The sequence below is a fragment of the Mobula birostris genome, chromosome 20, assembly GCF_030028105.1.
Source record: "Mobula birostris isolate sMobBir1 chromosome 20, sMobBir1.hap1, whole genome shotgun sequence".
NCBI lineage: Eukaryota > Metazoa > Chordata > Chondrichthyes > Myliobatiformes > Myliobatidae > Mobula > Mobula birostris.
This window is the reverse complement of record NC_092389.1, coordinates 17,212,722-17,239,597: the sequence shown is the minus strand read 5'-3', so window position 1 is coordinate 17,239,597 and position 26,876 is coordinate 17,212,722. Positions and strand designations below refer to the sequence as shown.

General features: G+C 39.0%; 1 protein-coding gene across 15 annotated transcripts in view; it reads right to left on the bottom strand.

Annotated features, from left to right (window-relative positions):
- The window catches only part of gramd1ba (GRAM domain containing 1Ba), a 600,767-nt gene that overhangs the window by 53,874 nt on the left and 520,017 nt on the right, over positions 1 to 26,876 (bottom strand). For 14 of the 15 annotated variants that reach the window (XM_072238333.1, XM_072238338.1, XM_072238327.1 and 11 more), the window contains 3 exons: positions 10,806 to 10,890; positions 7,030 to 7,133; positions 89 to 184 (listed from right to left, as the gene is read on the bottom strand). In XM_072238333.1, the coding sequence (XP_072094434.1) occupies positions 89 to 184; positions 7,030 to 7,133; positions 10,806 to 10,890 (285 nt within the window). Of the gene's footprint in view, positions 1 to 88; positions 185 to 7,029; positions 7,134 to 10,805; positions 10,891 to 23,928; positions 24,234 to 26,876 lie in introns of those variants that run through there. The other variant, XM_072238339.1, reaches the window with a different exon arrangement.

Here is a 26,876-nt window from a genome sequence, read left to right as displayed (position 1 = left end):
TTTATTACACTTGACAGAACATTATTTTCAACATTATGCACCAGCTGAATCCTTTTGTTAATACTCACATTAACGAAACTGTGATTACCTTTTCAGTGTCAGTGCAAACTTGAACAGCATTGGGAATGAGCCGGGCTGTTTTCTCCTTTGTCATTGAACAAACATCCTTGAGGCGAACAGTGAGCTAAATCAAACAAAGAGAACAAATATTGAAGACTGCCAGATTATTGATTGACAGTCAGAGTTGTGAATTAGTGATCCAGATATTTACTCAAATTCCATCATGACAGCTGAGAATTTTAAATCAATGCAATTAAATAAAAATCTGGAATATAAAGAATGGCCAACAGTAACTATAAAATACTGTACTGACATGAAAGCTCACATGGTTCACTAATGTTGTTTTAGTGGAGAAAATCCTGAAGTGGACTATATGTGACTCTAGACCCACCAATGTGGTTGATTCCTTACTCCCATTAGCTCAGGGACAATGGGGAATGGATAAGAAATTGCCACCATCCTCCACATCCTGTGAAACAGTTTTAGATAATTTTAATTTATGTAAGTTTGTTACTCTTTTAAAGTAGGGTGTGTTTGCTTATCATAAAAGAGCATTTGTCACTTCCTAACTCTGGATTACCCAACAGCAGGCAAATTGCTGGAATTAAAGGCAGGTATGTACACTAATCATATTCTTGTAGTTTAATGAGGTTATGTTTTCTGAAAAGAAATAACTTCAAAATGTTCTCCTCCTTATCACACCTATCAAAAGAAATGCATAGCCACTTCTGCTGCACCAGGTTGCTTGAAGTCATTCAGGTATGACTAGATACACGCACAAAGCCACAGAGAGTTGTACATCAGCCATTTTCCAATTCAGGTTCTAAACTACAACTAGCTGTTCCAATTTAGAATACCTCAAAATCCCCAAGTATAATTAAATGAAGCATTTTAAATCTAAACTTGAAGATGACTAATTTCTAATGAGCTTAATAAAAATTATATAAAAACTAAAAGTGCTAGAAGCATTCAGCTGATCAGTTCTGATGAAGGGTCTTTAATCTGAGATGTTGGCTTTGTTCCTCTTTTCAAAGATGGTGCCCAACTGACTGTATGTTTCCAGCATTTGTGTTTTTTTTTCATAGTATTAGCATCTGCAGTTTGTTTAGAAATTAATTTAAAATATTCCCCCTTGAATGTGATGGAGAGAAATAAATGGGCATGAAAGTAGAACATATAAAATCTGGATAAAAATGTGGGGCATTTCGTGATGATACAGAATCAACTTAATTGTTGTACCAGAATATCAGGTTACTTTTATTGAAGCAAGCAATCAAATAAATAGTATCAAATGTCACAAAAGATCATATCCTTATTGCTGTTATCTCCATGGGACTGAAAATTTCATCAGTGCTAACTAAAAGGCAAAAATCTTAAGGAAAAACAATCTCCCCTCCTTTCCTTTATATCAGAAAGAGGAGTCTCTCTCCTTGAATTTAAGAACATTAAAACTGGAAGATGACATATCGAAAGAACTTAGCATGGTTATTGTGAAGCTGCTGTCAAATAATTTCATTGATCAGTTCAATATGCACCACCCTTTATAAAGCTGTTAACACAACAGCAAACTTTACAGATAATATAACCCTTAAACAGATGCCTAAACACAATCATATTAAGAAGCCTCATACTTCAAATTAATGTTTATTTGAACATTTGTATCTTAAATGTTTATTTAAATACTGATGGCTGACAAATTGATTTTGAATTTTGGTTGGGATGAGTCACAAACCTGGGGCTCTATGCTAACAGATAATGCTAAAACATCCTACCTTGGTGGGGGGGGGGAGAGGAGGGAGGGTGGTTCATTGTAAACAATGACAAAGTATTGATGGAGCAATAATTGAGTCCTCCTGCATTCATTCATTCATTCATTCATCTGCTCTTCTGGCTAAAGTTCAACGCTCAATTATAAACATTTAAAAATGCAAAAATAAATGCAAGGAGGATGTTGATGTTAATGTTATTATCTGTTTGACTTCTAAATTATCAGACTGTTGGATTCCTCATGTGGTTGCATATAATTGTGTAATTTTGATGATGACCTCCAATTTGGAGAAGAAGATCAAGAGATCATGATGGAGCAACTGATTTGATCACAGAGTGGGATTCCTGCGGCTTTACTAATTCTGACACTGCCCTATTCATTGAACAGGAAGTAGAAATTCCATAATTTTGCAAATGCGGAGGTCATTCCAAGTTACACTAAATCACTTTTAATGTGGCTAATAACAATGAGGCACTTTGAGATGATTTTCCCAATTGAAAAATAACACAAATAAAGGAACGTTAAAAAATTATAATGGAAAAATCAGAACATATCATAAGCCTTTAAAATTTAATTTGAAGTTATGTTGAAATATTAATCTTAATTTTTGAAAACAAATGGGATAAATGAAATATCAGTTTCAAATTATGCAGAAGTGCATACAAATGAATAGTCTCCAACTACACAGTAATATTTGCTTTGGGAGGAATCATTTAATCCCAGTTATCTAGTGTTTTAACTTGTCCTTGTGGGGAACTGAAAAGATAGCAATATTGACAGACTTGATAAAATAATTTACTGAAATTTCCTCTTGTTCAGGATTTATTTTAATTGTTTACCTATTACTTTGACAAAGTTCAAAACCATTTCTGAAAACTGTGAGGTGTTCAAAATGAAAGTGTCTGTTGGGACTCTTAATCACAAAATAATCTTCTGAGATGATTCACTAGAAAGTTAACATTTTTTTCAACTTTTTTTACAGCTGTAAAGGTTCTTTTTCCCTAAAACACAGTAAGAACTGTGCTAATCCAGATACTCATATTTATTGACATCAGTTACCCTTGCTAGCTTGATGTAATTACTTATTTCCTGTATCTCTGCCACTTTTTTTTTCCTCACTTATCTAATTCACTTTTGATTCTTTTCCTACCTACTTAGTAACAATGAGGTAATTTATATATCTACAGCATGTCTTTTGGGAAGTTATTGGAAAGAGGAGTACCTGGAGAAAACCTAGATGGTCACTGACAGAACATGCAAATTCCATATGGACATCACCTGAGGTTAGGATCAATCCAGTTCAGATGCCCCCGACACAAGACCCTGGCTCCCCAACTCCAATATGCTGGTACCCAGATTTATAAATTGGTTGGGTCCTGGAGATAACCAGATTGTCATTTACTTTAAAACTGTGTGATTTCATTTCGCAGTGTAATTTTTTTCCAAATAAAATGTAATTCTTTAAATAGATAACTAAGACTATAGTCTTGGTTTTAATTAGAAAATGAATTAACATTTTTAATACAATTTAAACATATTAGTCATTGGAAATTTAGTACAATATAGTAGGGATCAGGGAAGGTTAAGGAAAAACTCCAGTACTGGTGTCTTCTCCTCCACTCTCCCAGATCCCTTTCATAAGTGCCAGTCTTCCAGCTGACATCAAAACCCTCAAGCAGGTACCTCCACCCTGCCATTCTCAGGTTCCCTTCACAAGGATAGTTAGTGACTTCACCTCTTGTTCCCTTTACAGGTGTTGAAATCTGCTTGATTCTCTCTAACATGGACAGCATGGTAGTATAGCGGTTAGTGCAGCAATTAGGATTCAATTCATGTCGATGTCTCTACGTGACCGCATGGGTTTCCTCCAGGTACTCAAGGTTCTTTCCACAGTTTAAAGACGTATAGGTTAGGGTTAGTAAGTTGTGTGCATACTATGTTGGCGCCAGAAGCATGGCAACACTTGCGGGCTGCCCTCAGCACATCCTCAGAATGTGTAGGTCGCTGATACAACCGCATTTCACTGTATGTTTCAAATGTACATGTGACAAATAAAGCTAAACTTTATATAAAAAATACACTACAATGATGCTTTTCATAGGTTATTTATTACAATAAACACCATTGTTTCTGTACACCCTTTCAAAGCGACGAGTGGCATTAGTACAGATTGGTATGATGGTCAGTATAGATGCGATGGACCGGAAGGACAAATCCATGGCTCTATAATCCCAGGATATCCCAAAGCAGTTAACAGCAAATACTTTCTGTAGTGGAGTCACCACGTAGAAATGCAACAAGTTGCTTTAGGCAGCCACAGGACAATTTGATTCAAAGGAGTTGTGATAGAGTGATGCAACTGTTCCAAAGCAGCAAAGCTTGGAATCATGTCCTGATGTGGGCTGTTTGCTACTTTTCAAAGGCAGAACAGATGAAAACTCACAGGTTTCTAAACATAGGCATATACTGTAGAGCATCCCGAATGTCAATGAAATAAGTCAAATTAAAATTCGCTCCACCTGCATCAGATCCTCACCACATTGGATACTTAAGTCCACTGCTCCTAAGTAGGCAGCTGCTATCCAACTGTATCATATAAATGAGGTTAACAGGAATCTCAAGACTACGCAGACACCCATGCCTACGACTGACTGCATCTAATTCGATCCACACTGACTTCGAGGCCAGGGAAGTAAACCAAACAAAATCTTCAAGTAGTGACATAAGAGATTGAGGACACTGGAATATGGAGAAGAAAAAAAAAGAGCTGTTGAAGGAACTCAGTGGGTCAGGCAGCACCTGATGGTCAGCTGAGGTTGAATAGAGGAGAGAAAGCCAGTATAAAGAGGTAAGGGGAAGGGTTGGAGGAGCAGCTGGAAAGCGATATGTAGATCCAGGTTAGGAGGGATTGTTCAGGTCAGTAGAAGCTTGGATCAGTGTCCACACCTGTATTAAAGTCATTTCTTGTTCAATATAGTGTTATTGTGAATTCCTTTTATATATCGGAAAGGTTTCATTTTATACTGTAACAGGCACATCATCGGAGCTCCGATAATACAAGGTTATGACAAGTTTCAGCAATTTGACTGGGAATCCTATTATTTTTCCTTCTGAGCTGTGTTGCAATATCAGGAGAAATGCTCTGCATTAGAAGGAAATAGCAAAACTCAAATAATCAGGAAACATGAAATTATTACTGCATGCTTTGGCCATCAGATTTCGGAATGGACCTTGAACCGATAAACACTACCTCATTGTTCCTTTTCTTGCACTATTTTTGTGTTTAGTAATTTTAAGTTCTATTTTAAATGTTAACTTGTTTTTCCAATTAAGATTAAGACCACAATTTTAGTTGCCTACTAAATGATCAACATTTTATTTGGACAGAATATCCCACCACTAATTTTATAACATCTCACAGATGACAGTCTATTAATTTGGCTATCCCTAGAACTGAACCAATTTGGACAACAGACCGAACCAGTTCCCCTCCACCACCATTCTCCTGCGTCTAGCGGAACTGGTCCTCACTCTCAATGACTTCTCCTTCGGTTCCGCCCACTTCCTTTAAACCAAAAGTGTAGCTATGGACACTCGCATGGGTACCAGCTATGCCTGCGTTTTCATTGGCTATGTGGAACAGCCCAGGTTCCAAGCCTACACTGTTATCGCTCCCCAACTCTTCCTATGCTACATCGATGACTGCACTGGTGCTGTTTCCTGCACCAATGCTGAGACTGTTGACTTCATCAACTTTGCTTCCAACTTCCACCCTGCCCTCAAATTTACTTGGTGCATTTCCCTTCCCCTTCTCGATCTCCCTGTCTCTATCTCTGGAGGCAGTCTATCTACTGATATTTTTTTTATAAACCCACTGATTCTTGCAGCTACCTGGACTATACCTCTTCCCACACTGTCACTTGTAAAAATGCCATCCCTTTCTCTCAGTTCCTCCGTCTCCTCACATCAGCTCTTAGGATGAGGGCTTTTCATTCCAGAACTAATGAGATGTCCTCCCTCTTTAAAGAAAGGGGCTTACCTATCTCCACCATAACGCTGCCCTCACCCGCATCTCTTCCATTTTGCGCACATCTCCCGTCACCCCATTCCCCTGCTGCCACACCAGGGAGTTAAGGTTCCTCTTGTCTTCACCTACCACCCCACTAGACTCTGCACCCACCACATAATTCTCCCAAACTTCCCCCATCTCCAATGGGATCCCACCTTTCATTTTCTGCAGGGATTGCTCCCTATGCGACTCCGTTGTCCATTCGTCCCTCCCAACTTATCCCCCCTCCTGGCACTTATCCTTGCAAGTGGAACAAGTACCATACCTGCCCCTTACACCACTTCTCTCACTACCATTCAGGACCCCAAACAGTCCTTCTGGGTGAGGCGACATTTCATCTGCGAGTCTGTTCGGTTTATCTACTGTATCCTCTGTTCTTGGTATGGTCTCCTGTATATCGGTGAGACCCGACGCAGATTGGGAGCCTGCTTCGCTGAGCACCTACGCTCAATCCACCAGAAAAAGTGCGATCTCCAGTAGCTACCCATTTCTATTCTACTTCCCATTCCCATATATCAGTCCACGGCTGCCTCTACTGCTGCGATGAGGTCACACTCAGGTTGGCGGAGCAACACCTTATATTCTGTCTGGGTAACCTCCAAACTGATGGCAAGAACATCGATTTCTCGAACTTCCGGTAATACCCCCGCTCCTTTACCATTTCCCATTCCCATTTCCCTCTCTCACCTGATCTCCTTACCTGCCCATTACCTCCCTCTGGCGCTCTCCTGTCTTTCCTTTCTTCCATGGCCTTCTATCAGATTGCTCCTTCTCCGGCCCTTTATGTTTCACCAATCGACTTCCCTGCTCTTTACTTCACCCTTCCCCCTCTCCCAGTTTCACCAATCACCTACAAACTTGCACTTCTTCCTCCCCTCTCCCCACCCCCTTACACTGACTTCCTATCTTTTCTTCCAGTCCTGATGAAGGGTCTCAGCCTGAAACGTTGGCTGTTTATTCTGTTCCATAAATGCTGCCTGGCCGACTGAGTTCCTCCAGCATTTTGCATGTGTTGCAATTTATAAGCCTCTCTAAGTGACACAAAGCAATTGCTGGTACTTGTAAATCATTACTGTAATATATTTTCTTTTTGTTATGATGCTCAAAATAAGAAAAATTAGCATGAGTTTACCAGTGTTTCCCATCTGAAAATGTTGCTATAAAAACAGATCCAGTTTTCTGAGAGGTAGAGTCGCCCCTGAAGGAGGATGTCCCTTTGGAGCGCACATGAGTAATCTGGAAAATATCAGTTCATAAGGAAACAAAGTGAGTCATTACTAATATGGGTAAAACAGTTCACTCGAACCTTATGCCATCTAATAAACCAAAGAGCTAAGGCAACATAGTATATATTTTAAAGCATCTCACTTTTAAAGTTAGTCTGCATGACATTGACTCATAACTCATCGAACAGCACAATACATCACAGGCCCTTTAGTCTATGATGTTGCGCCAACATTTTAACCTATTCCACGATTAATCTAACCCTTCTCTCTCACACAGCGCTCCGTTTTTCTTCAATTCATTAACATTAGACCATTGTAAGGTGAAATGAATAATCTACATTATAATTGTGGTGAACCAATATATAATAAAAGCTACTTTGATTTCCAACAAAAAGCCAGAAAGTATTTGTGTTTTAGAAACTAAACTGTTCATTTAGTTTGTTACTACCTGTGTCACTTTATCAATGGACACATCATATCTTGCTTTCCCACTTACAGAGAAAGTACTGCTGACTTCCACTGTGAAACAAGATTAATTTTAAATATATAACCAACTTCTGAAACCAAATAGGTATCTGAATTATGCCTTGAAATTTTAGTCATCTTATGGAAATAAGGTTAGTCATTGATACAAAACTAGCTGACTGAAGTCAGTGGTTCAGAAAGAAACTACCAGCTTTCAGTCACTGAAACATTAACAATTGTTAAGTTTCCATGTATAATTCAACATACACTCCAAATGTGGAGTCCAGGTTTTCTGGGAATTTTCAGTATTATTTGGGATATGCACCAGGAGTTCTGTTTCCTTCCTTATGAGTCCTTGTCAGCCAACCCAGCACTATCAGCCCTCTGCATTCAGTTTGGCCAAGTGTTGCCACTGGTAGGACTATGAGCCAGGTGTTATTGCAAATGAATAAGGAAATTCAGGTCCACTAAAATCAGTTACATAGATTAGATACAAATTGATTGAAATAAAGGGGCACATACTCTTTCCCCCAGTGTCTTTCAATTCACTTAATCCAATGCCAGTTCTGACTGATTTTGGTTCCAGTGTGCATTTAGACTACAGATGGATTACTGATATAATCATACACTCCCTTTATTAACTTGAAAGATTTGATTTTAACGTATTAATGAGATATTTTGCAATGAGTCAACAGAGCAAATAGGGAGGGTGAATCAGTTTATTGTTGAAGTGAGGAAAGGACGGTTTGTGACCTGGATAACTCAGAGATGATGGTACTTCTATACAATTGCTACTCCAGCATTTATCGGTGGTGAGAGATCATGGGTTTGGAGGTATTGTCTGTGTAAAACAGCACTACTAAGTTATAAAGTGCTGAGGATGAGTAGTATTGTCTGTATTGCATGGAAAATGGGTATGCAGGAATAAAAAGTAAGCTTATAATCTAAACAAAAGTACTGTTTGAGGAACACCCTAAGATTGAGATGACAGGTCCCCAATAATCAGAAGCAATTTCCTCTGTTTCAGGCAGAGAGTGGTGAACTTTGTCTTAATTGCTTCTGACTTCAATTTCACTAGATCTCCTGAATGTAATACTATGGCTAATCAGTTGCTGCCTTGACATCAAAAGCTGTCACTCAGACTTCATCTCGAATGTGGAATTCAGCTCATTTGCCCTTGTCTGGAGCCAGGCTGAAATGGACTCTTTAGCTACCTCAGGACATAGTTCATCATGACTGAGCAAGTTATTTGTGAATGAATGCTGCTAACTCAATTGGAGTGGGAACCCTTCCATCACTTTAGTAGGAATTACATACCAAAACACAAATGTAAAATATTATGGAAAAAATGCTGTACCACTGAAGTTTTGAGGTTGCTTACACTGGACAACAAAGATTTTGCTTCCTGAATACTTTTGGGTGTACCTTATGGATTTTTGGCTGCCGATCATGAACATCACTATGGATCCCTATTTATTTTTAAATTGCCTATATTTGTTATTTCAATTCATAATTCAAGTCAAGTAAAATGTTGCCCACAATGTAAACTGCAAAGTTTTCTATCTTGTCCAGGCATGCCTGTGATGCTTAGACAGGGTGGATGCTGCATGGCAGGACAGGTTTTAGAAAGGCTATAAAAGCATCACGCACACACCGTTCTCTGCATTGCGCTTATATCAGTTTGCGATCATGTTGATGCGCATGCTTTACATGTATAGCATATTGTGTGTACTTATTATAATAAAGTAATTGTATTTTCAAGAGTATTTGTGATAGCAAAATGTCTCGCCAGTGTTGCAACAGCCGCAATACTTTCTGCTATATTTGTGGTGAGCATACGCTTAAATTTCAAAGATGGATCATAACTCCTCTTATTAAGAAAACCAATAAGCTCTACTTTGGGTATAAAATTGGCGATCAAGACAAAGCCTGGGCTCTTCAGATTTGTTGTGCAACATGCGCTGTCAATCTTAGAGCTTAGGTACTCAGAAATCAATGTCATTCGCTTTCCTGATGATATGGCGAGAGCAGAAGGACTGCAACTTCTGTCTGACCAGTGTATCTGGTTTCTCTGCTAAAAACAAGAAACCACTGAATACCTCAATCTCCCTTCAGCCATAAGGCCTGTGCCACATGATGACAGTCTTCCAGTACCAAAGCCACCAGAGACATGGAGTCTAGAGGAGGCATGCAAACATGCTATGATGCATGAGCCAGGAATGGAAAACGACACTCATACTAATACAAATTTTGAGCCCTTTATGTTGAGTGAGCCTCATCTGATAACTCAATCTGAGTTAAATGACCTGGTGAGACACTTGGGTTGATCAAAGGCAAAAGCAGAATTACTGTGTTCAAGACTGCAAAGTTAGAATTTGTAGTCACCAGGCACAAAAATTTCCATGAAGGATTTCAATATTTGAGACAGATGTTTCCAAGAATAACTAATGCCAAGATTAAGGAAAGCATTTTTGTTGGTCCACAAATCAAACATGTCATCAATGACAGGCAACTTCAAGTGAGACCAGAGAAAATCATATGGAAGGCATTCAAGGATGTTGTTGAAAATTTTCTTGACAACTGAAGAGCACCAAACTACATGCAGCTGATTGACAACATGCTTCAAGCATACAAAACCATGAGGTCTAACATGTCACTTAAGATTGATTTTCTGCATTCTCTTTAAACTGCTTTCCTGCAAATCTTAGCGCTGTCAGTAATGAGCATGGTGATAGGTTTCACAAGGATATTGCGGTCATGGAGAAACAGTATCAGGGCAACTGAAATCCGTCAATGCTGGCTGATTATTGTTGGACGCTTAAGCGCAAAGCCTCAGACACTGAGTACATATGAAAATCATCAACAAAACATATTTAGCTTAGTTGAACTATTGCAAAGTGTCAGCACCAATATGCAATTAAAAGCATCATATTCAATAAAAGTTAATTCTTTGTTTCTCCAAATTCCTACATGATATAAGTAGTCTGAAAATATATTTGTGTTCACCTTCAAGCGGTCTATCATACCACAAAAAATTTCTGAGGAAGCAGCACTTTTGAAAAAAAATTTGCTGTCCAGTGTTATTTTCTGAAGTCAATAAATTAACACTTTAGTCACCAAAATGCATCTTATTTGAAATGAATATATTTTAAACAATGCTGTAACCATTCGTTTTGTGAAATGGCACAATTGATACATATGGATGCTTATTCATTACCAACAATGAGTCGTTCGGTGTCTGGCAGCTGCTTAAAGAGCTTTCTGAAATCCTCATTCCGTTGCTTGTATGTTGGACTCAAAACCTGAAACATAACAACAAGCTTTTTTTAATGTTTTCTAACATTCTAGAATGAAATGTTCGGAACACTCTGCAAGGCATTCTTGACTGAAATAGAAGCAAACGCTTGCTATCCATGAATACATTTCAAAAGATAACTTGTGCATAATTTAACAGGTGAAACATAAGAACTAATCATTTTTTGTTGATTTTACATAGTATTGGTCTCCATTGACTTCTGTAATGACTAATTTTGATTGGAGTATAAAAATAACATTTTCACACAAACTGTCACTTCCTGGTAGCCAACTTATACCACCCTCAATGCAGTTCTTCCAGAAGGTCTTTTAGTATTAGGCTGTTCTCTCTGTATAGACACTGCAGATAAATCTAGAGCAACACACAATCTGCTGGAAAAACTAAGCAAGTCTAGCAGCATCAGTGGGAGGAAAGAAACTGTCAACATTTCTGGCCGAAACACTCCATAAGGACTGACACTGAAGATATCATTGCTCATCTCCCTCCCTACCTGTCATCTTACAACTCTCCTCAGTCCATTCTCCTTCTCCTCTCTATGCTGGCCATCATGGCTCTCCACTCCAAGTTCTGATTCAAGGTTTCAGCCTGAAACATCAACAACTTCTTTCTTCCCACTGATGCTGCTCAACCCACTGAATTCTTCTAGCAGACTGTGTGTTACTCTCATCTCTTTGTACACACAGGTATACCACAGAGTTCATGGGTGGCATTTTGATTTATTCACTGATGAGAAAAAAGCTCTTAATATTTTTGTGCCCTCAAAATCATAAACGACAAACCATTAAAAAGTCAAATCAAACTGGATTCAGCCAGTGCCAGAATTCACTTTCATTTGCGGTATCTGCCAACCTGCACTTACCTGGGATGGATGCTAAACTGTCATGCCTGGAACAAGGTCTAGCATAATGGGACATGAGTGGTAAGCAAGCTCAGGTGATATATCGCAGAAACCTTGCCCATCATAAAGGTCTGACAGCCTCACTTCCAAAAAAAGATCTTTAACAGTCTCTAACGTCCAGAGATATTTAAATGCTGTTGAGACTATATAAAAAATTAAATAAAATATAATTAAAACATTATTTTACACTACGCAATGAAGGAGTGAAAAAAAAACCTTTTTTTATTACTCTTCAGGCTTGGAACCCCCATTCAAATGAAGGGGCACTAATGTCATGCCTGTTTTGGTTGGTATGGAGGTGTGAATTCTCCATCAAGATCTCCATTGTTGGACTGGATAGCATTTTGGACAATTAAGTGCAACGACAGATGCACTGGCATTTGTTAAAACAGCACATCCAACCTTACAGCAAGTATAGGATTTATTTACCAGTTAGCAGCAAAATGCCAGTAACCGAGCAAAATTTAATTGAAGGACATTACAAACGAGACAAAAATGTTCAAAGCCAATGTAAAGCCTGAAGAAAAGATCTAACGTTCTGGTGAATTCCTTCACACAATCAAACAGAACCTCAACTACTGCACAAGGATAATCAACGTTTGATTATTTCAAAACATCTATAAGGTGAAGAAGGCTTCCAATATCAAGAAGTCACGGTGCTCCTACAAATACTTAGTTTTGTTAGATATTAACATGCATGATTTAAATGTGCATACAATAACGCAGTAACATATTACAATGTAAACATATTTCTTTTGAAACACTTTGATTATATTAAAAATCCAGATGGAAACTTGGTACATACAGTATATGCATAAGGTATGTATATATTTCACTTAATCATATTTAATAATGACCAGGAGAAGCTCATTGAAATGTACTTATTTATGAATTATGTGCAGTCTTGTATTCTTGTTGTTTATTCTACAGGCCCTCAGCAGATATTGTAAGAGTTTATGCCGTGGCTATTTTATATTACAACCAAGAATTAAAATATACAGAATATAAAATTTAACCAATGACAAAATCAATATTGGAATGAATTGTGTGATATATAACAGATTACATAATAGATTTGAAATAAATGAGATTTAAATTATTTGGAATGGTACTTTGCAATTTCACAAGAAAGACATGACTGCTGATTAACAACAGAAAGGCCACTAACAATATATTAGCAAAATTACTTTCATCCTCAACCACAAATAAACATTACCCAACTCAGATGATTGGATGATGATTAGAAGCAGGAGTATTGCTTTATTTTTCCTTCCCAGAACAAACATTTTGCAGCAACCTGGATTATTCTCCTGGCCAAGAACAATTCACAGTGACCAGAGTTCAACTCTGGGATACCTTAGATTTCTATAAAGTTCACATTGTTAGGAATCATTAGGTTAATAAAACAAGAGAAATAAGATAAACAACCTTAAAGTCTGTATGTCAAATAAAATGCCATATCAGTAATAATTCAATAAGACTTTAAGATTAGATGATGTAACTGTTCTAAAGTTATTGACAATAAAAATACTTCAGAGAAATAACGAAGTACCTTTTTTTTTCTATTATTGCATATAAGATTGGACCAGAGTGGGAAGCATAGGTGAACTGGATAAATGCCTTCTTAAATCTTTTTGAAACTCTGACCATGGCATTTCAAGGTACTGGAAAAATGTCACCACTGTAGACTCTACAAAATCCTCTCAATTCAATGGAAGGCTAAGCAAACCAATGTTTTCTTCTCGGTCAACATCTCTAGTATTGAGAACTTAGAGATAGCTACATTGGGCAGTGCCCTCCTCTTGCAGGCCCAACACCAGACTCCTGAACAGATAGATATTCTATTCCGAGCTCTGTCATGGGAAGAGATTACTAAGTGGACAGAGGAAATGATTTGTGGATATGGTCAAAGCTTTCTTAGAAAAATGCAGCATCCTATCAACTCCTGGGAATCTCTAACCCATCACTTTTCAAAGTGGAAGGCCAACATTGATGATGGAATTGAGAACCTCAAAGCCATAATTTAGGAGATCCCAGCAGAAGGAGCTGATCACTTCATCAACTACCCATCTGCTTTTTTGATTTATGGAAATGAACACAACTGAACCTCTGCTCTCAGGATGAGGCTTTCCGTTCCAGGACATCTCAAATGTCTTCTTTCTTTAAGGGTCGTGGTTTCCCTTCTGCCGTCATCAATGATGCCCTCACCCGCATCTCCTCCATTTCCCGCACTTCGGCTCTCACCCCATCCTCCCGCCACCACAACAGGGACAGAGCTCCCCTTGTCCTCACCTACCACCCCACTAGCCTCCGGATCCAACACATTATCCTCCGCAACTTCCGCCACCTTCAACAGGACCCCATCACTAAGCACATCTTTCCCTCTCCACCCCTCTCCGCCTTCCGCAGGGATCGGTCCCTCCGCGACTCCCTGGTCCACACATCCCTCCCCACGGATCTCCCACCTGGCACTTATCCCTGTAAGCGCAAGTGCTACACCTGTCCCTGCACCTCCTCTCTTGCCACCATTCAGGGCCCCAAACAGTCCTTCCAGGTGAGGCAACATTTCACTTGTGAGTCTGTTGGGGTCATCTATTGCATCCAGTGCTCCCGGTGCAGCCTCCCCTACATCGGTAAGACCCGACGCAGATTGGGGGACCGCTTTGTCGAACACCTCCGCTCCGTCCGCCACAACAGACAGGATCTCCCGCTTGCCACCCACTTCAACTCTGCTTCACATTCCCATTCAGATGTGTTCATACATGGCCTCCTCAACTGCCGTGTCTTAGAGCACAGAAGAAAACAATTTAGGCCATTATGTCAGTGTTGACGCTGGTCATTGGTGATGTAAAATTCCCACGCTTAAATTTTCATATGTCTGTGCCAATGAAGCTCTTGTAGAGCTGCAGCCATAAGATAGAATATGGAGACAAAATTTTACACATTTTCAGATAACACTGTGGAATAAAATCTACTTGTCATGTACTGTACATATGCATCATGTCTATCATACTGCTCCCAAGGTCTTAAACCAAACAACAGGTGTCTCACACAGGGTTCTCTTGACACCATCTAGATGTGAAGGATCCCCAGGCCTAGATCTTTTGAATTCTCTCGTAAAGTCAAAGAATCATAGAGTAATGCAGTACAGAAACAGGCTCTACAACCCAACTGCTCCATGCCAACCAAGATTCTCATCACACATTTGACCCATATCTCTCTAAACCTTTCCTATCCATGTACCAGTCAAGGTAACCTCAAAATTTTGTTAATGTACCTGCCTCAATCACTTACTTTAGCAGCTCATTCAACATACTGGACACTCTGTGGGTGAAAATGAGCCCCTCAAATTCATATTAAATCTCTCACCTCTCACATGAAACCTATGCCTTCTTGATTCACCAATCCTGGGAATAAGACTGCACACATTCACTCTTTTTATACTCCTCATACTTGAATGCACCTCTGTAAGATCACCCTTCATTCTCCTATATGCTAAAGAAAAAAGTCTCAACTTTTCTCCACAAATCAGTACCTTGAGCTCCTGACAACATCCTCGTAAATCTTCTGAGCACTCTTTAAAGCTTAATGGCATTTTTCCTATAGCAGGGTGACCTAAACTGAACACAACATTCCAAAGGTGGCCTCACCAACATTTTGTACAACTGCAACACAATAATCTAAACTTTTATATACAATCCTTGACTGATGAAGGCCCACATGCCAAAGAGCTTCTTTGCCACCCAGTTATTTCTGCATCACTTACAATTACATGGTCCTCTTGGCCTTCTAACAGATCATAATGAATATTTCTGCTTATCTTAAAGTTCATTCGTTTTACAAAAAAGTTGTGCCAAGTTTCAAGAAAGATACTAGTCAAAAGCAGTGTGAGTATTCCCATTATTAAATACATTAAATATATCTATAACTTAATTATTAGGAGTGCATTTCAGGATAGGAGTGGCCATTGATCTATTGAAGCAGCCTCAACCGAAACAAGAATAGCAAAGCTCCTGACAGTTATAAGAAGTCTTCAAAAAAAAAACCACAAGATGCTTCAAATTTAGAACTAAAGAATAAATCATTCATAGAGAGGCTAGAATGACTGGTTGTCACAAAAGAAATATCGGACAGATGAAGTAAGAGATGATTTTTTGCAGCTGAGTTTAAACATGGCAGCCACCTAAGCATTGTTGAGAGTTTTGTGTAGAGCAATATTTGATATCAAAAGATATAGAAAATGGTCTATTCCATCCTTCAACTTGAAGTGCATAAATAAAACACAGTAAATACTCCTGCAGCCTCAAGTGCTGGATATCTGACCTGTATGTTAGTCTATGGTACTACCTCTGTTGGTTAGCACCAGTTTAAAGTACTTTAAAGTCTGGTGTATACATTGGAAATCCAGAAATTCTACTAATACTCCAAGTAGAGACACGCAATTTATATCAAATGGGCAATTATAAACTAAAAGTGGAAGTTATATACCATAAGGCACATACACCAGATTTTAACAGTCTTCTGGAGGAAATACTTTCTCGTTTAATTAATTAGTAAATGAAAAATTCTGGGAGTTTACCCAATCAAACAATGAGGCAGAATTGACTGCAGTTAGGATGGAGATATGGATTTTATGAGAAGTCCATTAGAGTAGCACAGGGTACTTACATTGCACACTGGTGGTTGCAGATTGGAGTTCCAGCACCTACTAGCAGTCCAATCTACCAAACACATGTGCAATGGTTATTAGTTTTCAATAGGGCCACTAGGTGGGACGGTGAAAAAACATCGCCCAACTCACCCCGCAGCAAGCACAACTCCTATCAACTGAACATGGAGCACCATCAGAAGTCGTCAAAGAGAAGCCTGCGTTCCCGTCCGCCTCGTCCTCCTGGGTTAAGGAGGATGCTTTGGGGTGAGTGGCCTTGGGTGGAAGGAGGGAAAGGAAGAAAATGGAGGGCAAAAAATACATTTGAATTGTAACATCACAAATGACTGATATAAACAACAAAACTGCAGAAGGTAAAAAGTTGAAGAATAACCTAAGCTGGAGTCTTCACTGTTAAAACCGGTTTTAAAAAAATTGCCTCCCACCCCTCCACCAAACACTATCAGTAATATTGCTCTTGATCATTTGGTATAAATAATGGCTATGAGCAGCATCATTGGTGCGTTCTCTTTGGGCATGTTACTTGGGCTCTAGCATAAGGAGCTGAGGGTTGATTACAACTGGCTGGTTTATTCAGAAGTACATTAGATACACACCAATTTCATATAATTCTGCCCCTTCATGCACCAAGGATCTTGAATTCTTCCAACACAATTTGCGCTATTAGATAACTACTAATTGCTCAATAACTATTCAACAGATCAAAGGAGTTCCCAGAAAACAAGCTTCAAGGATACTGAAGTCAAAGAGAATTGAAGGTCAGAAAGGAGTACTCCTTATACAATGTGTTGAACAATCATCTTTTTTTAATGAAATACTATCTTTTAGTTTAAAACAAAATTGCAACACTACTTCAAGCAAAATCAGTCGGTTTGTCTCCTCAGTACAGGGCAACTCCATGCTGATAGTGGTAAACAGAGAATTTGTGCCAATAAATGACATCCGTTGTGGAATCAAACCACTAGAAAAGCAGTTACATCCATTGCATTTTTAAATGTAATCAAGTGAGTACTTTAAATTAAAAGTACTCCCCATGACCTCCCCTTCTCTTGCAACATCAGTCTTGGCAACTATTGAATTTAAAAAGGTGCAAGTGATGAGAATGCCTTATGGACCAATCATGCCATATGTCTGTTTCATTGCAAGACACGTGCTTTGTATCTGCAGCATTCCAAAGCTTATATGGGAAAGTTACTCATCAGATGAAGTTTGTGTGCAGATAAAGCAAAATGCAGATTTGTGAAATTATGATTTTCATGCAGTGGGAAGATCACATCATGAATTTTGACAACGCAAACATGAAGACTTTAAGGTGGCTTGCCAGGTGACTACCAAAACTCTTGACCCCTCATAGAGTAGCAGGATGGCACGTTTTCAACAGGGGAAGAAAGATAAGAGCAAAAGTAACTGGATAGGAACTAGTAGGGATGTTCGCTTACAATAGCTTATTCAATAATGTTGTCAGGTCTCTAGCAGTAATAGGTAACCTGCATGGCAGGAAAAGTAGAAGGTAGTGCTGTTGATATTTCCCATGCATCCTAATTGATGCAGGTCATCTCTCTTTCATTGCAGAACATGATAATCATTAATATTTTACCTCACATTGCTTGGTGGAAGTGGTTCCTGGTACTCCTCTCATATTCAGGCATGTAAAGAAAGGCTGATAAGTAAATCCAGGAATGTGGTCTCAAGGCCAAAATATAACTCTCAATTTGCCAACAAGACAAACCATTAATTAAACATTAAGAACAATAACAAAATCTAACTCCTTTATAACCAGCTATCTTTTCCAATTGACTCAATTTAGTTAATACTGAGATCAGCCTAGAAAAAAGGGAGTCACTGCATATACCATATATATCTTAATTGTAGCTGTTATCTACAATTACAAATCTGTTCTATTGTTTTCCTTTCTAAACCAAATATGGTACATTCACAAGGGATTAAGGCAGCTAGATATTGAGCCAAATTGATTGAGGAGCTGATTGTGGACTTCAGGAAGGGGAAGACAAGGGAACACACACCAGCCCTCATCGAGGGATCAGCAATGGGAAGTGTGAGCTGTTTCAAGTCCTTGGGTGTCAACCTCTCTGAAAATCTAGCCTGGGTCCAACGTATTGATGCAATTAAAAAGAAGGTAAGACAGTGGCTATATTTCATTAGGGGCTTCAGGACACCTGGTATGGCACCAAGACTTACACAAGTTTCTACAGATGTACCATGGAGAGCATTCTAACTGATTGCATCACTGTCTGTTATGGAGGGGCCACTGCAAAGGATCAGAAAAAGGGGCAGAAAGTAGTAAACTCAGGCAGCTCCCTCATGAGCACTAGCCTCCCCAGCACTGAGGACATCTTCAAAATGGCAGCAACCACCATTAAGCACCCCCATTACCCAGGACATGCCTTCTTCTCATTGCTACCATCAAGAAGGTAGTATAGGAGACTGAAGACACACACTCAACATTTTAGGAACAGCTTCTTTCCTTCTTCCCCATTGTCTCTGAATGGACAATGAAACCGTGTACTAGTCACAATTATTTTTCTTTTTTTTTTGCTCCTTTTTGCATGACTTATTTTATTTATATATATATTTCTTACTGTTATCTATTGAAATGTACTGCTGCCACAAAACAACAACTTTCCTGAAATATGCGAGTGATATTAAACCTGATTCTGATTCTGATTCTGAAATAAACTACTTCGAATGGAGGAAAGATGTATGTTTTTATTTTAAATAGCTAAGAAGCACATTTGAAGAACTCATAGACAATTGAAGAATGTGAACGAAAACACTCATATAAAATTGGATTTATTTGATCAAAGACTGAAAAGTATGCTAAATTCAGAACCTGAACAGATAATAGTGATTCTCACATGCCAGTACTGAAATATTGATCTGTATCCAAATAAGTCTTCAATACAAAGCACAAAACTGGGGGCAATTCAGAAGGCGCAGGATAGATACAAGATCAAGCAGTATTCTAAAGGGAGGATGAGGTAACCGGTGCTGACAAGGGAAGTCAAAGACAGCATAAAAGGAAAAGAGAAGGCATATAATATAGCCAAATTATTGGTGAATTAGAGGATTAGAAAGCTTTTAAAAAACCAATAGAAGGCAATGAAAATGCCATATAGAGAGAAAAGATGAAATATAAAGGTAAACTAGCCAATAATATAAAAGAAGATACAGAAACTTCTTCCAGATATATAACGAGTATAAGAGAGATGAGAGTAGATATCAGACCAGTGGAAAATGACACTGGAGAGGTAGTAATGGGGGACAAAGAAATGGCGGGTGAACTTATTAAATATTTAGGAAGTCTTCATTGTGGATGACACTAGCAGTATGCTAGAAATTTGACAGTGTTAGGGAGCAGATGTGAGTGCAGTTGCTATTACTAAGGGGAAGGTGCTTGGGAAGCTGATAGGTCTGAAGGTAGACAAGTCACCTGGACCAGATGGACTACATCCCAGAGTTCAGCAAGAGGTAGCTAAAGAGATTATGGAGGCATTAGTAATGATCTTTCAAGAATCGCTAGATTCTGGAATTGTTCTGGAGGACTGGAAATTGCAAATCTCATTTCGCTCTTTCAGAAGGGAGGGAGGAAGAAGAAAGGAAATTATAGGCCAGTTAGCCTGACTTCAGTGGTTGGAAAGATGTTGAAGTCCATTATTAAGAATGAGGTTTCAGAGTACTTGGAGGCACATGATAGAATAGGCCAACATCGGAGGATGTATCCTGAAGGGGAAATCTTGGCTGACAAAACTGTTGGAATTCTTTGAGGAAAAAAACAAGCAGGATAGACAAAGGAGAATCAATGGATGTTGCTTACTTGGACTTTCAGAAGGGCTTTGACAAGGTGTAACACATGAGGCTGCTTAACTACGCAACAGTCCATGGTGTTACAGGAAAGATGGATAGAAGATTGGCTGACAAGCAGGAGGCAAAGAGTGGAAATATTCTGGTTGGCTGCCGATGACTAGTGATGTTCCACAGGGGTCGGTATTGGGACTGCTTCTTTTCCCAGTATATATCAATGATTTGGATGATGGCTTTGTGGCCAAGGGATCACATTGAAATGTATCAAATATTGAAAAGCCTAGATTGAGTGGATGTGGAGAGGATGTTTCTAGGACCAGAGGGCACAGCCTCAGAATAGAGGGACGTCCAGTTAGAACAGAGATGAGAAGGAAATTCTTTTGCCAGAGGATGGTGAATCTGTGGAATTCATTACCATAGATGGCAGTGGAGGCCAAGTGATAGAATACATTTAAAGCGAAGGGTGATAGGTTCTTGATTAGTCAAGGTGTCAAAGGTTACAGGGGGAAGACAGGAGAATGGGATTGAGAGGGATAATAAATCAGCCATGATGGAATGGCACAGCAGACTCGACAGGCCAAATGGCCTAATTCTGCTACTACGTCTTATGGTATTAAAATGTCCCAGATAGATTTCGAATGTGCAGACCTGATATTCCAAAATAATGAGCCTTCTACATGTCCAGAAATGGAAGGAATTGAACATTCATCAAAACTGGAAAAGTGACAAATAACCACATTTTAAGTTGTAGCTTGGGGTATGGTGGAGAGAACAGAGGAATACTTTAAATATTAACTGTTTCTCCACAGATGATGCCTAATCTGCTGAGCATCCTCAGAATTTTCTTTTTGTTTATTTCCAATACCTGCAGCATTTTGCTTCACAATTTGACACTTGTGTTTTCCTTTACTCCTTTGGTTGCAATTATGAATTCTTACCTTTTAAACTTATTTTCAACGAATTACTGAAATTGCCTTTGAGCACCACACAGGGGCCTCAAATGCATTTTGTATTACCTGTATTGTCTTTCGGATGACTTTTTTTGCTGCGTTCTGGAAATTAGGGCACTTTTTAGGAAGATTAGGCCTCACCAACGTCCTATACAATTTCAACATAACATCCAATTTCTGTACTCAATACTTTGATTTATCAAGGCCAATATACCAAAAGCTCTCTTTACAATCCTAACTACCTCTGACACAACTTTCAAAGAATTATGGATCTGTATCTCCCTCAGTTCTACCACACTCCCCAGTGCCCTACCACTCACTGTGTAATTTCTTCCCTGGGTTGTCCACACAAAATGCAATACCTCACACTTGTTTGCATTAAATTCCATCTGCCATTTTTCCAGCTGATGCAGATCCCGTTGCTAACTTTGATACCCTTCCTCACTGTCCAATATGTCGATCTTGGTGTCATCCATAAATTTAGTGATCCAATTTACCACATTATCATCCAGATCATTCAAAGATGACAAACAACAATGGACCCAGCACCGATCCCTGTGGCACACCACTAGTCACAGGCCTCTAGTCAAAAAGGAAACTATCTATTACCACTTTCTGGCTTTTCCCACGAAGCCCATGTTAAATCCAATGTTGATTCACTGGCTGCTCTAAATCAGACCTAGTGTAGATTTGTAGTGGGAGAATTAGGGTGGAGCCACTGACGCATGAAGAAAAATAGGTTAGAGGAATGAGTATGGAGTAGGATCGGAGAGCAAACAATGCCCCAATGGGCTGAATGCCTCCTTCTCGGTTTTAAGAAAACAAGAGATGATACTGGTACGCAGATTATAAGTGCGTGCTTTCAATATCATTGAATTCTCTTCTCTCCACCACATAGCAAGCCTTGTGAATCAACTTCTGGCGAAATAGTGTCAGAAGATAGAAAACTGTGTTACTACTTAATGTCTGTTAATTCACATCACATGGACAACAGTAACATGAGGAGGCATTACTAAAGGGAGGTACCAAACACAGGAAGCTCTATCCTGTTTTCGTGAGATTAATTCAAATACAGTGGATTCCAGTTAATTGGGACACACTGGGACCAGTACATTTTGGCCCAATTAAATGGTTGCCCCACTTAGCTGAAGTTTCATGGAAATAGTTAAGAGAGTACAAAAAAGACAAACTACCATTTAACTGAGTACAAATTATATATTTAAATGAAATACAAAACAAATTAAAACACTACTAATGCTGCTACAGTTCTATAAAACTGTGCATTAGTTCCTTACAGTTATCGACAGAGGAATTCATCCAGTGTATGCAGTTGCGACCTAATGATTGAATGTAAAGGAACAAAATCTGCGCAAACGCCTAATGCAGATAATGGACTGCCTTCATACAATGTTTTCAATGATTGCATTCTCCAAATCTTCAGTTTCATTGTAACATTCAAGATGATTGTTGACAGACACCTTCAAATTCTTCTCAGTTCCTAACTTGTAGAAGTAGTAAAATCGTTTCAGTTTCACTCATGGTCATTTCTGGCATCTCCAAGCCTAAATGCTTGAAACCGCAGTGAGCAAAGCATTGGTGAATTGTCTTACTTCTTATTTTCACCAACATCAGTGACAAAAATCTTTGCCTTTTGAACACAAACATGCACAACTCACGCTGATTAAAAACTGTTCGCTCTGAGCATGGTGTAGTGTCTAATGTGCACACAAGTGTACATGACTGATGTTAGAAAATATTCGGCAACAGTCTCCTGTCCCAGTTAAGCGGCATAGTGTCCAAAACAAACGAAGGGAATCCCAGCTATTTTCTTGATTAGTTTTTGTTCTTTTAATAATTACCCCAAATAAGTGACTGTCCCGATTAACCAGAATCTACTGTATAATAAAACTCCATTAATATGCTCACTGTGCAGTGTATCCTGGGCTAGCCTGAAACTCACCAGCACCCCAGTTCCTATGTTCTGTGAAACTTACCAGGGTCAGTTCCTGTATACCATTGAAACTTATCAGACTCACTGTGAGTTTATTATAATACTGCATAATGTCTAAAAACTAATTAAAAGTACTGTAGGAATATTGCAGAATATCTGCTCATCTGGTAGCACCGAAATCCTGCATTTGCTCAGTCTGCACTTGATCCGAGTTTCATTATACAATGTAAAATCCCAGTTCTTAAAATAAAGAGTAACCAGCAATTTAGCAGTGATGCAAATTATCCACTTACTTGTGGTGCAACAACAGAGTGATTGTTCCTTCCCACAGGTTTTTGGATGTTTTACATACTGTAAGACTCACCATCTTTGAAGGGAGCAAATTCTGTTACATTAAAGTAAGTTATTATAACCAAGTAAAATCCCCAGCTTAACTTAATGTTGAAAAAGGAAGAGAGCATAGCTTCACTGTCTTATAGCAAATAGCTTAGGAAAACCACAATGTGAAGTACAATAAGCCATTTCTAAAATGCATGATGTTTTAATTCAGGGAAAAATCCCCATTTAATAATAACATGATTTGGATTTGTACAATGATTAAAAGACATTAATATTTACAGCTTGTAACCAACAGTGTTTGCTTCAATGGGACAGGCTCAGCGCGTGAGGGATTTAAACATTTTTATACATCTTATAGAAACACTTTAGCAAAGATCAGTTAGCATTCAACTCACTGCTGGGATTTCTTCATCATCCATATCTGGGTCAATCCAAATATCAAGATTGTCTGGGAAATAACAATTCTTCTCCAGATACCATGCCACTGCTGCCTCATAAGGCTTATATCGGACATCCCAGCCAGGATACAGCTCACTTTGAATGTTCATAATTCACAATTAGTTAAGCTCAGGCTTCTTAATCTAGTTTCCCGACTAACTGTCTTTTGCTGCTGCTACTCAACTGCAGTTTGAGTTCAGTTGCTCTCTTTGCTCTCAATTTAATTATTTTTGCTGTTTACCAGTACTGTTGGAAGACAGAATCGGCCTGATTCTCACATGCAACAAATTAAGAGTCCGACTGCCTTGATTCTATGCGTTTATACTGTCCGATAGTAACCTCAGCTCTTGCAAATCACCAACCACAGATGTTTCCTGTCAGCAAGAAGGAAGAAAAACTGTTCCAAGAACCCTCTCAATGTAACTTCACACAATTACACAATGACTGTAAAGGGTCTTTCTGCACTTTTAACTAAGTACCAAAGGATCATCAGATTGTTCTGATTCTTCACTGTGGGGGGAGTTTGATATGATTCTATAACCTGAACAAACATAGGCTTTGCACATGTGCCAACTATTGGGCGATGACTACATTAACTATTAACCTGTCAGCAAATAGTAAACTATGGGACAAATTGGTACGTAAACAGACACTCTTCTCCATCATAATAAGCTTTGTTCTACAGTGACTCGCTATTTTAAAAACTTCTAAAAGAGAGATCACTGCCCTCTTGGAGATGAATTATCAGATAGCTAATGCGCATGTTAATACTTTCAGGGTATACTCCTTCATAAGCATTGCATGAGTTAATGCAAAGGCAGGAGTACCATATGAAACTAATATGAGGCGTATTGTTTATCACATGGGTGCAATGGCATCAAGGTCACGAGATGAATGAACTCCAAGTTCTATTTCCCTGCAATCCAGATAAAGTGCACATCACACAAACAGACATCAAACTGCTAGGCTCTAATAGTTTATCTTTTACGAAGTACTTAACCCTTTCATTTATGCTTCCGATAGTTTCTCTGCCTGTAATGGTGCACACAATACCCTTAATTGGAAGTGTTTACAACATTTCTGTTTGGATTGCACAGACTGTGCACATTATACCATTCTACCATTTTCTGGTATTAAGCCAAAGCATTATCTCAAGTAAAATATATAATACATCTCACCATTATTTAAAAGAAAAGTTACTAATCCAATTGCAGCATAATAAAGACACTAGCAGTATGCCAGAAATTCGAGAGTGTCGGGCAGGCAGAAGTGAGTGTAGTTACTATTACTAAGGAGGAGGAAGCTGAAAGGTATGAAAGTACCCTTGTTGCTTTGATTGGGGAGCATGCCTTATGAGAATAGGTTGAGTGAACTTGCCTTTTCTCCTTGGAGTGGCAGAGGATGAGAGGTGACCTGGTAGAGGTGTATAAGATGATGACAGGATAGTCAGAGGCTTTTTCCCAGGGCTGAAGTGGCTAACATGAGAGGGCACAGTTTTAAGGTGCTTGGAAATAGGTACAGAGGAGATGTTGGGGGTAAGTTTTTTTACGCAGAGAGTGGTGAGTGCATGGAATGGGCTGCCGGCAACGGTGGTGGAGGCGGATACAATAGGGTCTTTTAAGAGGTTCCTGGATAGGTACATTTAGCTCAGAAAACTAGAGGGCTATGGGTAACCCTAGGTAATTTCTAAAGTAAGTACATGTCCGGCACAGCATTGTGAGCCGAAGGGCTTGGATTGTGCTGTAGGTTTTATATGTTTCTTAAGTAGATAAGTCACTACATCCCAAGGTCCTGAAAGAGGTAGCTGAATAGGTTGTGGAGGCACTAGAAGTGATCTTTCAAGAATCACTAGATTCTGGAATGGTTCCGGAGGACTGGAAAACTGCAAATGTCACTTCACCCTTTAAGAAGGGAGGGAGGCAGCCAAAAGGCAATTATAGGTCAGTTAACCTGACTTATGTGGTCAGGAAGATGTTAGAGTCCATTATTAGGGATGAGGTTTCGGGGCACTTGGAGGTACTTGATAAAATAGTCTGAAGTCAGTCTGGTTTCCTTTAAGAGAAAATCTTGCCTGACAAATCTGTTGTAATTCTTTGAGGAAATAACATGCATGATAGACAAAGAAGAGTCATTGGATATTGTTTACTTGGATTTTCAGAAGGCCTTTGACAAGGTGCCACACATGAGGCTGCATAACAAGATAAGAGTCCATGATATTACAGGAAAGATACATGGATTGATAGAAGATTAGCTGACTAGCAGGAGGCAGAGAGTGGGAATAAAGGGAGACTTTTCTGGTTGACTGCCAGAGACTAGTGCTGTTCCTCAGGGGTCGGTATTGGGACTGCTTCTTTTCACGTTATATGACAATGATTTGGAAGTGTATAGTCATGCACTTTGGGAGAAATTATAAACGCAGAGACTATTTGTTAAATGGGAATTAGCAAGTAGTCTCGATGGGCAAATGGGCTACATCTGATCTTATAGCTTATGGTCTTATCTGACTATGTAACAGTAGTCCCTTCTCATAGCCCTGAAAATACTTTCAAATAATCATTCAGCTTCCTTCAAAGTGTTAGAATTGAATTAGCTGCCACTATTGTTTTTGGCAGTTCATTCCAGACACCATTGCTTACTACGTAAACTGTTTTCCCCATGACCCTTTTCGTTCTTTTGTGAAAGATCTTCCTTCTATGTTTCTTTGCTTATGACCTTTCTGTCAAATGGTGCAGTTTTTCCTGTTCCACTCTGTCCACACACTGAATGATTTCAAATATATTTAATCAGATTCCTACATTCACTGCTCTTTTCCAAGCAGAATATCAGTTTTTGCAGTCTATCCAGAGAACTGGAGTTACTCACGCTTAGAAACCTTTTGATACGTCCTCTTTACTTTTTTCTTAAA